General features: G+C 36.0%; 2 protein-coding genes across 2 annotated transcripts in view; one reads left to right on the forward strand and one right to left on the reverse strand.

Annotated features, from left to right (window-relative positions):
* The window catches only part of LOC107693628 (gastrula zinc finger protein XlCGF57.1-like), a 16,321-nt gene extending 11,197 nt beyond the window's left edge, over positions 1–5,124 (forward strand). The window contains exon 3 of the mRNA XM_016493080.1: positions 4,859–5,124. Within this exon, the coding sequence (XP_016348566.1) occupies positions 4,859–4,879 (21 nt within the window). The 3' untranslated portion in view covers positions 4,880–5,124. The remainder of the gene's footprint in view (positions 1–4,858) is intronic.
* Positions 5,125–7,672: 2,548 nt separating this feature from the next.
* Positions 7,673–11,318, reverse strand: LOC107693638 (trypsin I-P1-like). The gene is made up of 6 exons (XM_016493093.1): positions 11,312–11,318; positions 11,216–11,236; positions 10,963–11,128; positions 10,608–10,876; positions 10,346–10,494; positions 7,673–8,298 (listed from the first exon to the last, which is right to left on the reverse strand). Exons 1-6 carry the CDS (start codon positions 11,316–11,318, stop codon positions 8,014–8,016), a joined length of 897 nt encoding a protein of 298 aa, XP_016348579.1. The 3' UTR covers positions 7,673–8,013.
* Positions 11,319–13,945: the final 2,627 nt, after the last annotated feature.

A 13,945-nucleotide genomic window follows, 5' to 3' on the forward strand; every position in this document is an offset into this window, starting at 1 on the left:
GTTTTCATACGCGTTTGGCCAATCAATGTCTACTTACGTCACGGGTAGTACCAGTTGTGCTGGTTAGACCCTGCTCCGGAGTAGGAGCTAATTTGGTTCTCGAAAAAGGCAGTCTGGTACTAAAATTGCACACAGTTCCGGCGATGCGAAAACACCAAAAAGTGTGTAGTTCCACAATTAGTTCTGGTACTATGAAAAGGTTCCCGCGGTGCGAAAGGCCCTATTGAGGATCTTTCTGCTCCCCATTCTTTACCAGCTATTGCCCTCATAACATTTACATTTTCCTACACCTTTTCTCCACTTCTTCTATATGTTTTTTTTCCAAGTGTGAGGTTTAATGGTGTTTGGCAAACAAACGTGTGTGTCTTAGCGCCACCCGCTGGACTGGAGTGTGAAGCGTCGAGAAAATAATAGGGAAAATGAAACGGGCAAAATTACTTAGTGCGTGTACAAGGTGCACTGTGTTTTTCTTTAAAAAAGCCGATCTGCACAAATAAATGAAAAGACTCGCATGGTATTTGATCAGCATCAACAGTTTTCGTGAGTGAGGATTAGGACTTAGTGCGTGTACAAGGTGCACTGTGTTTTTCTTTAAAAAAGCCGATCTGCACAAATAAATGAAAAGACTCGCATTGTATTTGATCAGCATCAACAGTTTTCGTGAGTGAGGATTAGAAGAGAAAAACGAGTGAATTATTAGTCAAATATTTCAGGGAAAATCACACAACATTGCAGCATGTAAATATGGAAATTAAGATAAATGAAAACATGTGATAATCATAAGATGTAGCCTAGTTAAAAAAAAAAAAAAAGCATTAAAGCATTAAAAACAACATCCTTAGGTTATGTGTCCATCTAAATATCTGGGACTTAAGACATAACTGACTGTGTTTACAAGGATATTTTGATACAGGATAGTTTTGTCCTTTTAAATTAAAAAAGACACACCCACACAGCAATTGTTTTCTGGCCCAGCTCCGGTCCACACAACCAGTTTTCCCTTGTCCCACAAAGAAGGACGGCCCTGGAGTGGCCCTCTGTAACCTATTACATTTCCAAAGTAATCTTCCCAACACTGCCTATTAGTGTTAAAATAGTAAAGTGTACCCTTAGGGCAGTAATATGGACTTTTATGGTACTTGCATGCACCCTTTAGAAACAAAGTTGTCCCTTTGATACAGTCCCAGTGACAAGCTGTTGTACTCCTACAATTTTCCCACTTTTTTCAAAGAGCACAAGAGCAAACTCCGTAACCAGTGTTGGGCAAGCTACTTCCAAAATGTTATACATTGTATATTACTTATTACTGTATTTTGAAAGTAATTAGTTACATTACAATATTACTGTCTCTGAATTGTAATGCGTTACACTACATTTGAGTTACTTTTGAGTTACTTTCACTTTCAAGCACAAACTGCAATTACATTCAGAAATTATAGCGGTAAATAAAGCGGAATGTTATAAGCCCTAATGTACAAACAATAAACACAACAGCAAGCCTATAGGCTATTTTAGTTCTCCTCACTCCACAACACATCCTTTAAATTGAACGGTATTCAGAACAAAACGAATGAAAAATATAAGTTGCTAAACAAGTCAAAATGAATTAATTTAACTCGAAACTGAAAGGTTTTCTGGCCCAGCTCCGGTCCACACAACCAGTTTTCCCTGTTTTTCCCATGTTGTGTCAGGTGATTTTTTTTTTTCTCACAGCAGCTAATAGAGAAAAATACAAAATTAATAAATACAAGCATTCATCCAACTACTGTAAAATATTTAGGTTAAAACTTTACAATAAGTTAGCTTCTGTTACATTTTACACAGGAAATGATTCCTTATGAGACTATTGAATGCTTCGTCTGACAGCAAGTATTTAGAGAACAAAAAACCTGAACAATGTTGAGATTTGGAAACCATGGTGCAAACCACTTATTATGACATTATTTAATCTTAAGAAATACAACCGTTTGTACAAATGTATGTAGATTTCATTAGTATATACATTTTAAAAAGTGTATTACAATACACTTGTAAAACTAGTGTTTCACAGTAAGACTTATAATGGGTTATTAGAATTTGGAAGTTTTGCCCCGAAAGTGTTTCTACTGTACAATATTAACTAAATATATTTGTTAAATCAGATGTGGTCATGACTTATGTTTACTACAGTCTTACTGAGAACAATGTTCCTTAGCAGCAAGCTTTTAAAGCTGATTTTCCCATTTACACCCCTCACATTTATATTCGTGGCCAGCGAATTCGTTATTGTTGCTGCCATTATTCTCCACATTATTCTCTTGGTGTCTGTCCCACCTTTCATTGCCAACTTGCATATCTGTGAATTAACATTTTATTAGTCATTCATTGTTACAGAAAACAGCAATTATCCAATAAGAATAAGAACAGAGATAAATATGAAATCAATAAGCCACAAGAATCAGCAAGCCTATAGGCTATTTTAGTTCTCCTCACTCCACAACACATCCTTTAAATTGAACGGTATTCAGAACAAAACGAATGAAAAATATAAGTTGCTAAACAAGTCAAAATGAATTAATTTAACTCGAAACTGAAAGCAAACGCATTAATTCTCACGCAGCCTACCTCACTCATTCGGCACGAATCCAAAATTTGTCCATATATTATTATATAAACCAGGCTTTGCACTTAACGTGGATTGTACTATGGACTATTTTAATTAACAAATGTATCTATATGTTTTGTTGACTGTATATTATTCTGATAATGAACAGGCTGCAGTGTTTGCAATGCTGTATTGTGCATGCGTGAGATCATACATATCATTCTTCACAGCAGCAGATCTCAGTTCAGATGATACTCCTCCAGATATTCCTGCTTACTAGAAACGACTGTGAGGATCAGAATATTACAGGTATTTACTGACCTAATTCAAAAACTATTTTTTTATTTACAGAAGGTGCATTTCTTACAGTTTGTATTAAGTCAGCATCACGGTGAAACTAATCTTCTTCCTCTGAGGTTTAACGGTTCTTCTTCTTCTTGGTTTTATGGCCAGTTGCAATCTTTGAGCATACCGCCACCTACTGTGCTGTTACTTTGTGTATTTTGTGTACTTCCTTAAAATCTTCCAGATATATGCCTATATACATTATGTTTGAGTATATGTTTACTACAGTCTTACTGAGAACAATGTTCCTTAGCAGCAAGCTTTTAAAGCTGATTTTCCCATTTACACCCCTCACATTTATATTCGTGGCCAGCGAATTCGTTATTGTTGCTGCCATTATTCTCCACATTATTCTCTTGGTGTCTGTCCCACCTTTCATTGCCAACTTGCATATCTGTGAATTAACATTTTATTAGTCATTCATTGTTACAGAAAACAGCAATTATCCAATAAGAATAAGAACAGAGATAAATATGAAATCAATAAGCCACAAGAATCCAGGTAATACAGAGTGCATAGCATAAATGAGTAATAATAATAATAATTAACAAACTGTTAATGTAGGCAGCAGGACTGAATGCAATTGCTAAATAACTGTTTAAAAAGTGACATAATAATGTAGCATTACTGCTTAGCTAAAAAATGGAAGTTGAAAATTAAACTGTTAAAGCATGAAATAATGTGGGTGTATTGTTAGTAAAGTAATCATTAAACATGTAATCATTCAAAAAAGTACCAGCCATTTATATTAATGTGACTCAGAGATGAAGGCCATAATACTAATTTTGTCCACACGAGGGAGCCACATAATATCAAATCCTTCAAGATCTCAGTTTAAAGACTGTGAAAATTGTTCAATAAATCGACTTGTAGTAAAAAAAAATTGCATATAAATATGGGGTTCCAATTGTGCTAAAAATGCTTTGTACTATACATTTGTCTTTGTCTACAGTAATTGTGTACTTGTTCAGGTAAATCAGTATATGTTGACGTGTATGTTGTCTGTTGACGTCGTCTTAATCTGCCGTCCTGCCGGCTTTTTCTCTGTCGTTTTTGCTGTCGCCCTTATTGTCGTGTTGTTCTGTGATCTAATTCTGTCGTCTTGTTCTGCTGTCTGTAATGTCATCCTTACTTTTCTGTCGTCCTTACCAGGGCAGTTTCTAGCTATTTTGAGGCAAATATTTTCTATCATTATTAATTGTATGTCATGTTTTATGTCATATTCTTAACATTCCATTGAGTGTATTATTAACATAATAAATAAAGATCTCAGTTCAGATGATACTCCTCCAGATATTCCTGCTTACTAGAAACGACTGTGAGGATCAGAATATTACAGGTATTTACTGACCTAATTCAAAAACTATTTTTTTATTTACAGAAGGTGCATTTCTTACAGTTTGTATTAAGTCAGCATCACGGTGAAACTAATCTTCTTCCTCTGAGGTTTAACGGTTCTTCTTCTTCTTGGTTTTATGGCCAGTTGCAATCTTTGAGCATACCGCCACCTACTGTGCTGTTACTTTGTGTATTTTGTGTACTTCCTTAAAATCTTCCAGATATATGCCTATATACATTATGTTTGAGTATTCCCATTTCCTCCCATTCCTTTCTCTTGTCCAAAATCTCAAGATCAATTTTTACTTCAGGTATTATCCATATGGGCACTTAACTCCATACTGGAGAAATACTACATACTATAGGCTACCAGATATCTGGTGTTTTTTTTTTGTTTTGTTTTTTGCTAACTCGTTTATATCCCACCAAAATCCTCTTCCGTTTTTACTCACATACTCGCAGCAGTCTTTTGGAACATCTTTAGCAATATTGTCTCCAGCATAACTTTTAATAAATGTCCAATATGCCAATGACAATTTTACTCAAATTGACGCAAATTCAGAGGCAATTCATGCGATTCAACGATTAAAGCATTTACCGGTGTTGATTTGACTGCTCCTAAACACATTCTAAGTGCTCTGTATTGTATTCTATCTAGCTTCTTTAGCAATGTCTCTGACGCCGCACCATATATCATGCAGCCATAATCAAATACAGATCTAATCAAAGCTTGATACACTTTCATCATTGAAGATCTTTCTGCTCCCCATTCTTTACCAGCTATTGCCCTCATAACATTTAAAGTTTTCCTACACTTTTTCTCCACTTCTTCTATATGTTTTTTCCAAGTGTACCTGCTATCCAGCCAGATACCTAAATATTTGAATTCTTTGACTTGTTCTAGCGGTTTGCCATATATTGGTAATACAATATCATTTGGAATTTATTTTCTTCTACTGAACATCATATAACATGACTTACTACTTGATATTTTAAATCTCCAATCTATATTCCATCTTTCAACCTTTTTAATAGCAGATTGAATGCTTGAAAGAACTTGGGTCATGTTTCGTACTCTCTTCCATATAGCTATTATTAATTGTATGACATGTTTTATGTCATATTCTTAACATTCCATTGAGTGTATTATTAACATAATAAATAAAGCAATAAATGATGGCATATTGAAGTGATACTTGTAGATTTAAAAATAAATCCGCGAATAGGTGGCGTCAAGTCGCTGTCTTAATGAGTCAGGCGTCACGTCATTCATTTATTCATTCATTCATTCATTCAGTAACAAAGCAAAATGCTGTAGTTATGAATGGGTTATTAATCATTGACTCTCCAAATCGTTCAAAGCCGCAGATTCGTTCACTAACGAAACACCGCTGTATGTTGCTTGGAGACTCACACCAGATGATACGGATTTCGTTGGAACTATTATTTCGTGGCAAAATAAAACACAAACATGACAATATTTAGTTTAAAAGGCTACATTTATGTTCATTTAATATTACCTTTTTTTGTTGAACTGTTGTAAAAATTGTCACATTTGCCATCGTTTGGATATTCAGAGAAATTTGCATTATTGCTCATATTTTAAACATGAAAACACTAACATGAAAACACTAACACGCAGAGTATGTTTGTATCGAAGGGAGTTTAAATCGATCTCAATGTACAGTGCGTGTCAATATTTGCTCTTCATGCTATTAAGTTAAGATCTACTTATTGAACAGCAGCACGATTTGCTAAAGCAGCACATTCAGCGGGCATCCTAACAAATGCACGTTGTGTGGATGCAGTCAGTTTTGACCGCAAAAGATGAGGTAATCTGATTGGATATCATGTATTTGACCGTTTACAGCACTCCCATGTTCCTGTTTTTACATTAGAAGCGGCATTTTGCTTGTCAGAAATACATGTTTGGTTTTAATGTTACTTTAAGTTGGGGTAGGATTAAATGAATGCCAAAATTTAGAATTGTGTTCACGTACCCCAGTTTGAGAAGCACTGCCCTAGGCTAAATTCATGTTGGAGGCCCCCGTTAAAATCACAGACTTTTGATTAACCCAGTTACTAATATTGTGTAATTCTATTATATATTATGCTATTTACTCAATATGGTATTATCTTACTTAAAATATGATGAATGGTCATGAAAGTAATCAATATACTGATTAATATGCTTGAGTTATTCCAATACTGGATGTCCTAATGTAGAATGTAAGTCTGAGGACCTATCCATTGGGCAATACTGGTGATTTCCATTGGATTGTACCAAGTGAACTTAAATAACCCAATGAACTCTGGGTTATTCCCAGAAGTTAACAGGAACAAGTAAACAGATTTGATGAATGCCTCATGTGACCACCTTATTGGCAGCAGAATGAAGGTGGCTGATCTGTCCAAATTCCACCATTAATAAAAATGGCCTTGGGAGTAAAAGTGGCTGATCTGGCAAATTCCACTGATAAGCATATCTGAGCACATGAGGTCATTTAAGATGTGACATCAGCACAAGTGCGTTTTAGTCACCATAATGTCCTTGACTTGGACAGTCAGTGCTCAAGATTTAGTCATTGTGGCAAACCAGATAGGCATAGCCAATAATAAAAACCGGAACTACCAACTTTGGTGAGAGAAAAAAGTATAAAACGGATGAGCTGACAGACAGAGACTTCAGATGCGGTTACCGTTATCTCGGCTTTGTTACTTTGTTGAATAAAGTCTGATTTTGACATCTGGAATTCTGCTTCTCGAGCTTCATTGACTACACCGAAGAAAATTACACAACACTAACACTACAAATATGGGGCCTGACACCATCCTACATTTGATCTTATGATCATTTCTCAATTGTGTGCACAGGTGATTCAGAGAATGAACGTACGCACAAAAAACATGCGCACACCTCTTTCAAATTTGAAATGTATAAATTTATTGTGAGCAGTTAATGTTTCTGAAAGATGTCTCTTCTGCTCACCAAGGCTGCATTTATTTGAAAAAAATAAAACAAATAAAGTCATATTTAGTAATATTTTAAAATATTGTTGTTATTTAAAATAGCTATTTTCTACGTGAATATATTGTAAGACGTAATTTATTGCTGTAATCAAAGTAGGCATGTTGCTTCATATATTTGTGGACACAGCAGTTTAAAAGTTTTTTTAGGACATTAATATGTTTATTCAGCTAGGATGCATTAGATTGATCAAAAGTGACAGTAAATAAATGCATAATATAACAAAAGATTTATGACATTTTAAGCCTTTTTTTTTTTACTTTTTTGAACTTTGTATTCATCAGTGAATCTTGAAAAAACTGTATCAGGCTTTACACAAAAATATTAGGACAGTATGAAAGAGAGAGAAAGAGAGAAAATACTCCAAGTCAGTTCCTTCTTTTGTGTTTATTCTGTTTAGGCAGTGTGATTACAACATAGTAATAACTTACATTTTCAACAACAAATGCAGAGCTTCAGAACCTATATCGGTTCTGCATGTTGGTAATCAAACATATAAACATAAAAATTGTTTTTGTTATTCAAAAAAAGGACAGAAGCATGCTGAACTTCATTATGCTCATAATGTCAAAAAGAGCTTTTCAAGAATAGTACATCAAAAAAAGAATAAATGACAAATATAACAATACGATGGCACTTTTCTCATATTTATGAGAGTGTGTACAGCACAACTGTCCTCTTCATCAATCAACCCTGAGGCTTACTGTTCAATCACTCTTTAGGAAGTGAGGAAAAGGGAGAAAGGAATGAGGGAGAATGTGAGAGAAAGGAGGAATAAGAGGAGGTTGGGCACGCTTCCGAGGTTGGAGTTGGATGTTTGACTGAATTCAACAAATCCAGGCAGGTTGCTGCCAGTGTTAGACTTGATCCAGTCCTGATACTGAGAGACTCTGGAGTACACACCAGGATATCTGGGGTCAGCGCATCCTTCACCAAAACTCACAACGCCGGACTGAATCCACAGGGAGCCGTTCTTGCTGACCATTCGACCTCCAGAGTCTCCCTGTATTGACAAATATTCAGCATTTATATCTCTGACAATATACAGTGAACAACTGTTATAGATATAAGTATGCAATAGTGTAGCCCGATGGTAAAAAGTATGCCAGCCGTGTGTCCACCAAAGCGTTTCTTTTCCTGAGGCCAGCGTACCTTTTTCAGTTGTTTGCAGTGGGAGCGCTGAGCATTTTTCTCTTGTCACCAAGAGTTGAAATATGTTCAGTTTTGGGAAAACCAAGCATGCTAAAAATGAAGCTAAAACATTTTGATCATATTCCCCTGGTTGCTGGCTGCAGTTAAGGTCCCCATCCACTCCATGTAAATAAATGGGAATGCGAAAAAAAAAAATCTAATTACACTTCAAATATTTTTTTTCTTCCCAAAAATGGTTTCTGTCATTTTAGGTATTTCCTTTATCAGGCTGATGTATGTGTAAATATTTGTTTTTCTATTAAGTTTGCTTGTAGTTTGTTATTTGATGCTATAATAACAGGTTGTGGCGTCATGATTGTGTGCTTGTGATCTGAGGGAGTTTAGGGCGGGACTTTGATACCGCGGCTCCTCCTCGTGATCACTATAGTGTATACTATAGTATAATAAAGTATACTGCACAGACTTGGGCTCCAAATAACGTCATCAGCACAAGACGACAGCGGCCACTGATACAAACTATAAAAATATACAAAATATAAATAAAATATAAATCGTGATGTTTGTTTTTTCACTGTAGCCTTCACAAATAATGTTCACCCCCTAATGATTATGGGTGTTCAGCTATAACAGCATTTAGCAGTTATCTGCAGCGTTGTGTTTTTTTCCTCAGCCTTAATGAGATGTAGCACTGCAAGCTGTCATGTATACTGCACAGACTTGGGCTCCAAATACCGTCATCAGCACAAGACGACAGCGGCCATTTCTGGGACATTTTGGCTTAATTTTTCTACAGTGAAAGGAAGTGGTGATGCGTCGTCCATCTTTTTTTACAGTCTATGTGTAAAACGCAGCATTCATTCACTGATACAAACTATAAAAATATACAAAATATAAATAAAATATAAATCGTGATGTTTGTTTTTTCACTGTAGCCTTCACAAATAATGTTCACCCCCTAATGATTATGGGTGTTCAGCTATAACAGCATTTAGCAGTTATCTGCAGCGTTGTGTTTTTTTCCTCAGCCTTAATGAGATGTAGCACTGCAAGCTGTCATGGAGATTGCGCATCTTTAGCTCCGCTTTTTGCTCTTTCAATCGCATAAATTATGCGTTTACATTCCATCTCCTTTATCATGAAACCCATTAGCTCCAATCACAGCGTCCTCCATCCACCGGTTGTTGACGTCTGTAAATGCCGCACTTAAAGACACCACTATAGGACTTACTGCTGTTCGAATGCAACCAGAAAAATGGCCCGGGTGGAAAATTAGTTCTCCGGGAACTACCATGGTGGCTAGTTCCTAGAACTGAGTTCCTAGATCTATGCGGTGCGAAAGCTCCTATGGACAGCCAGCCATTGTGCATTCTGCGCAATTCTTTTTTTTTTTTTGATTGGACAGCAACATTGTTAATACTTTGCCAAAGATAGTTTGTGCATCTTATTGGCATTGTGCTATGTATTATGAGTGCTGCTAAAACAAGAAGGTGACATGTGACTACAAAACTTGTTGTGTATTATGAGCACCATGCCGGTTCATGTAGTCTCGTAGTCCTGTAGTGTGAGCTTGCCCGATCTAGCAAGTGGTACCAAGTGGTAATCAGTCTTATTTTTCATATTCAGATTAGTCCTATCTATGTTTTTATGTAACTGACTTTAAAAAAGTTATGAACAGTCTTACAGAAAAATATTAGAAGACTAACTTTTATTATAAGACTAGTCTTATGCAACTGGTCACAGGTGTAGTATCAAAAAGCAGTCGTAGAGTAAGAGTTCATGATCAGTGCATTAAAGACGGGGCTTAATGAAGAAATTAGACTGGCAGTGGGAAGTTTACAGATGACAAAACTGGTGAACTTTGGATTAAAAAGGGTTCAAATGAATGACTGATGTCTTACCTTACATGAATCTTTTCCTCCCTGATTTAACAATCCAGCACAAATCATACTGCTTGTGATTGTGTACATCCCTTCATAAGCATTAGCACAGGCACTGTTGTTCACAATTGGTATCATCACCTCCTGCAGTATGTCAGGAAACTGGGTGCCTGTGACAGATCAGAGGACAAATTGTATGGTTTTTAAAAACCATTTCTAGGTCAACTGTTGAGGTTTACAGTAATTTTGCATTCAGTTAACTGGCAAGCAAATATTCACTAACCATCAGGTAGCAGCGAACCCCATCCAGTGACCCAGCTCTCCGTGCCTCCACCAAATACACTCCCAGCCGCTGCCAGACAGACCGGCTTAATGTAATCAGAGAAAGTCACAGAGGAGGAGAGCTCAATCAGTGCTATGTCGTTGTCTTTAGAAAGACTATCATAGTCAGGATGGTTGATGATTTGTCTCGCTGTCCTGTTTGTCTCAAAAGGGTTTGAGCCGGATTGACTCAGACGACCGAAGTACATCAGAGTTTCAGGCACACCGACACTGTAAATATAGAAAGTGTGCTTTAATCCCACTATTATCAATCTGCAAATGTATCTTAAGCTTTATTTAAGCATTAAACTTCATACCTCTGGAAGCAGTGCGCTGCAGATAAAACCCAGTCTTTATTGATGAGAGTCCCGCCACAGTTATGGCCTTTGTTGATGACATGAATGCTGACCTGCCACGGCCAAGCCCCTGCTTTCGCATCCCCCCCTCCAACAATCCTGTAATTGAGAGGGGCTCGACCACATACTGATGAGAGAAAGCAAGATATGAGATTTCCTTCTTAAAGTGCCTCTCAGACATTCTGTGAGTTTTATTATCTTTATGACAACTTACCATCTAACTGGCAGAGCGAACCTGTGTGGAAAGACAAAGACAAAGACTATCATTCAGACAGAGATGATAAACTGGTTTGTGTAGCTCACCTGTTACAGTACATCAGTGCTGGTGCATAATGGCATGAAAACAAGATTGAATCTTTCACCTAAACAATGTTGTTTCTGGCTTTAGCCAAAATACCTGTTAAATGATTTCACATTCATGACATGAATGAAGTAACTAATGGCGCTTTTCCACTGCATGGTACGGCACGGTACGGCTCCGCACGGGTCACTATGTCTCTTGTATGATAACATTGTGGAGTCTCTTCTTACTTCAAAAAGGTCTCTGCGTAAGACTAAGATGTATAACTCTAAGCCGGGTTGGAATAAATACGTAAAAGAGTTTCATGCTGAGGCTAGAAAGGCTTGTAAAGCTTGGGTTGAGTCAGGCAGACATAAATATGGTCCTTTATTTGAATATAAGCAAACGGGCAAATGCAAATTTTAAGTATGCATTACGTTTCATCAAGAGGAATGAAAATAAAATGAGATCTGACTCTCTTGCGAAGAAACTGCAAAATAATAATCTAAATGATTTTTGGAAAGAAATAAAACGAATGAACAATTGTAAAACATCTTTACCAACAAATATAAGTGGGGTAAGCGGGTCAGAGGAGATTACTCAAATGTGGCAAAAGCATTATTATGAGCTGTTTAACTGTGTTAAGAGTAACTCATTTGTAGTGCGCAACATTGATAATGATGAAGTTGTGAATGTCTCCCCGCAATAAGTTTATGATGCAGTCATGATGCTAAAAGATAATAAGGCATGTGGTATGGATATGATATCTGCTGAACATTTAAAATTTGCAAGTAGAAAATTATATCCTTTGCTTGCTGTTTGTTTTACTGGGTTTTTAGTTCATGGTATTTTGCCAGATTCTATCTTATCTGTTATGTTAGTGCATATCATTAAAGACAGAGCTGGTAAAATAAATAGCATGGATAATTACCGGCCTATAGCCTTGACCAGTACTTTATCTAAGGTTATTGAAAGGATTTTATTGAATAAGATGGAACATTTTGTCCTGACTTCTGATGGTTTTAAACCGAAACATGGAAAAGCGCCAAAACCTAAATCAGTTTAGTTTTACATGCAGTGTGTAAGTGTTTGTGAATGAGATACTTCTGTGTTTCTATCGGGTTATTTCTGGTGTTTTAAAATGGCCATAAACATTTAGTGAGGGTTACTGAATATAAAATAATCGTGTTCTTCTCTTTGTGTGTGTTTTCAAACAATGTGTGAATATAGTTTGCTCAAGTATTTTACAGTATATTACAAGTATTTTGCTTTGTAACAGTTTGGACAGTTATCATTCTTTATAAGTATAACTATTTCCCACATTTGATTGATAAGCTACCACTAAATATTGTAGAAACTTAATTTGCTGTGAAGTTGCTATACGTAAAAGAGTTTCATGCTGAGGCTAGAAAGGCTTGTAAAGCTTGGGTTGAGTCAGGCAGACATAAATATGGTCCTTTATTTGAATATAAGCAAACGGGCAAATGCAAATTTTAAGTATGCATTACGTTTCATCAAGAGGAATGAAAATAAAATGAGATCTGACTCTCTTGCGAAGAAACTGCAAAATAATAATCTAAATGATTTTTGGAAAGAAATAAAACGAATGAACAATTGTAAAACATCTTTACCAACAAATATAAGTGGGGTAAGCGGGTCAGAGGAGATTACTCAAATGTGGCAAAAGCATTATTATGAGCTGTTTAACTGTGTTAAGAGTAACTCATTTGTAGTGCGCAACATTGATAATGATGAAGTTGTGAATGTCTCCCCGCAATAAGTTTATGATGCAGTCATGATGCTAAAAGATAATAAGGCATGTGGTATGGATATGATGCTGAACATTTAAAATGCTGGATCTGCTGAACATTTAAAATTTGCAAGTAAAAAATTATATCCTTTGCTTGCTGTTTGTTTTACTGGGTTTTTAGTTCATGGTATTTTGCCAGATTCTATCTTATCTGTTATGTTAGTGCATATTATTAAAGACAGTGCTGGTAAAATAAATAGCATGGATAATTACCGGCCTATAGCCTTGGCCAGTACTTTATCCAAGGTTATTGAAAGGATTTTATTGAATAAGATGGAACATTTTGTCCTGACTTCTGATAACCAGTTTGGTTTTAATACCGAAACATGGCACTGATGTGTGTTTTTTTGCTCTAAAGGAGATTTTAGATTTTTATAACCGGCATAATTCCACAATTTTTATGTGTTTTATTGATGCTTCTAAAGCCTTTGATCGTGTAAATCATGAAAAATTATTTTTTAAGTTATACAATAGAGGAGAATTTTGGCTTTTTGGTCTGCTCATCATTTAATGTATGTAAAATGAGGACCATTTTGTCCTGACTTCTGATTACCAGTTTGGTTTTAAAACGAAACATGGCACTGATATGTGTATTTTTGCTCTAAAGGAGATTTTAGATTTTTATAACAGCCATAATTCCACAATTTTTATTGGTCTTCAACAGTTAATGAGGATTTGTTCTCGATATGGTTCAGATTTTAATATTAAATATAATGCCAAAAAGAGTAATGTTATGATTGTTAGGAGTAGGGAGGACAGGAAAGAAGACATTTCCTGACTTCTCTCTGTCTGTCCTTAAAGGGGTCATATGATGCAATTTCAATTTTTCCTTTCTCTTTGGAGTGTTACAAGCT

Source organism: Sinocyclocheilus anshuiensis, unplaced genomic scaffold (genome assembly GCF_001515605.1).
Source record: "Sinocyclocheilus anshuiensis isolate Anshui unplaced genomic scaffold, SAMN03320099.WGS_v1.1 scaffold1219, whole genome shotgun sequence".
In the NCBI taxonomy this organism is placed as follows: domain Eukaryota; kingdom Metazoa; phylum Chordata; class Actinopteri; order Cypriniformes; family Cyprinidae; genus Sinocyclocheilus; species Sinocyclocheilus anshuiensis.

What these genes read in the sequence shown, in the direction of transcription:
- LOC107693638 (XM_016493093.1), bottom strand. An exon ending in TTCGCTCTGCCAGTTAGATG is followed by an intron (nt 11,129 to 11,215) that starts GTAAGTTGTCAT and finishes TTCTCTCATCAG; the next exon opens with TATGTGGTCGAGCCCCTCTC. An exon ending in GAGGAAAAGATTCATGTAAG is followed by an intron (nt 8,299 to 10,345) that starts GTAAGACATCAG and finishes TTGTCAATACAG; the next exon opens with GGAGACTCTGGAGGTCGAAT.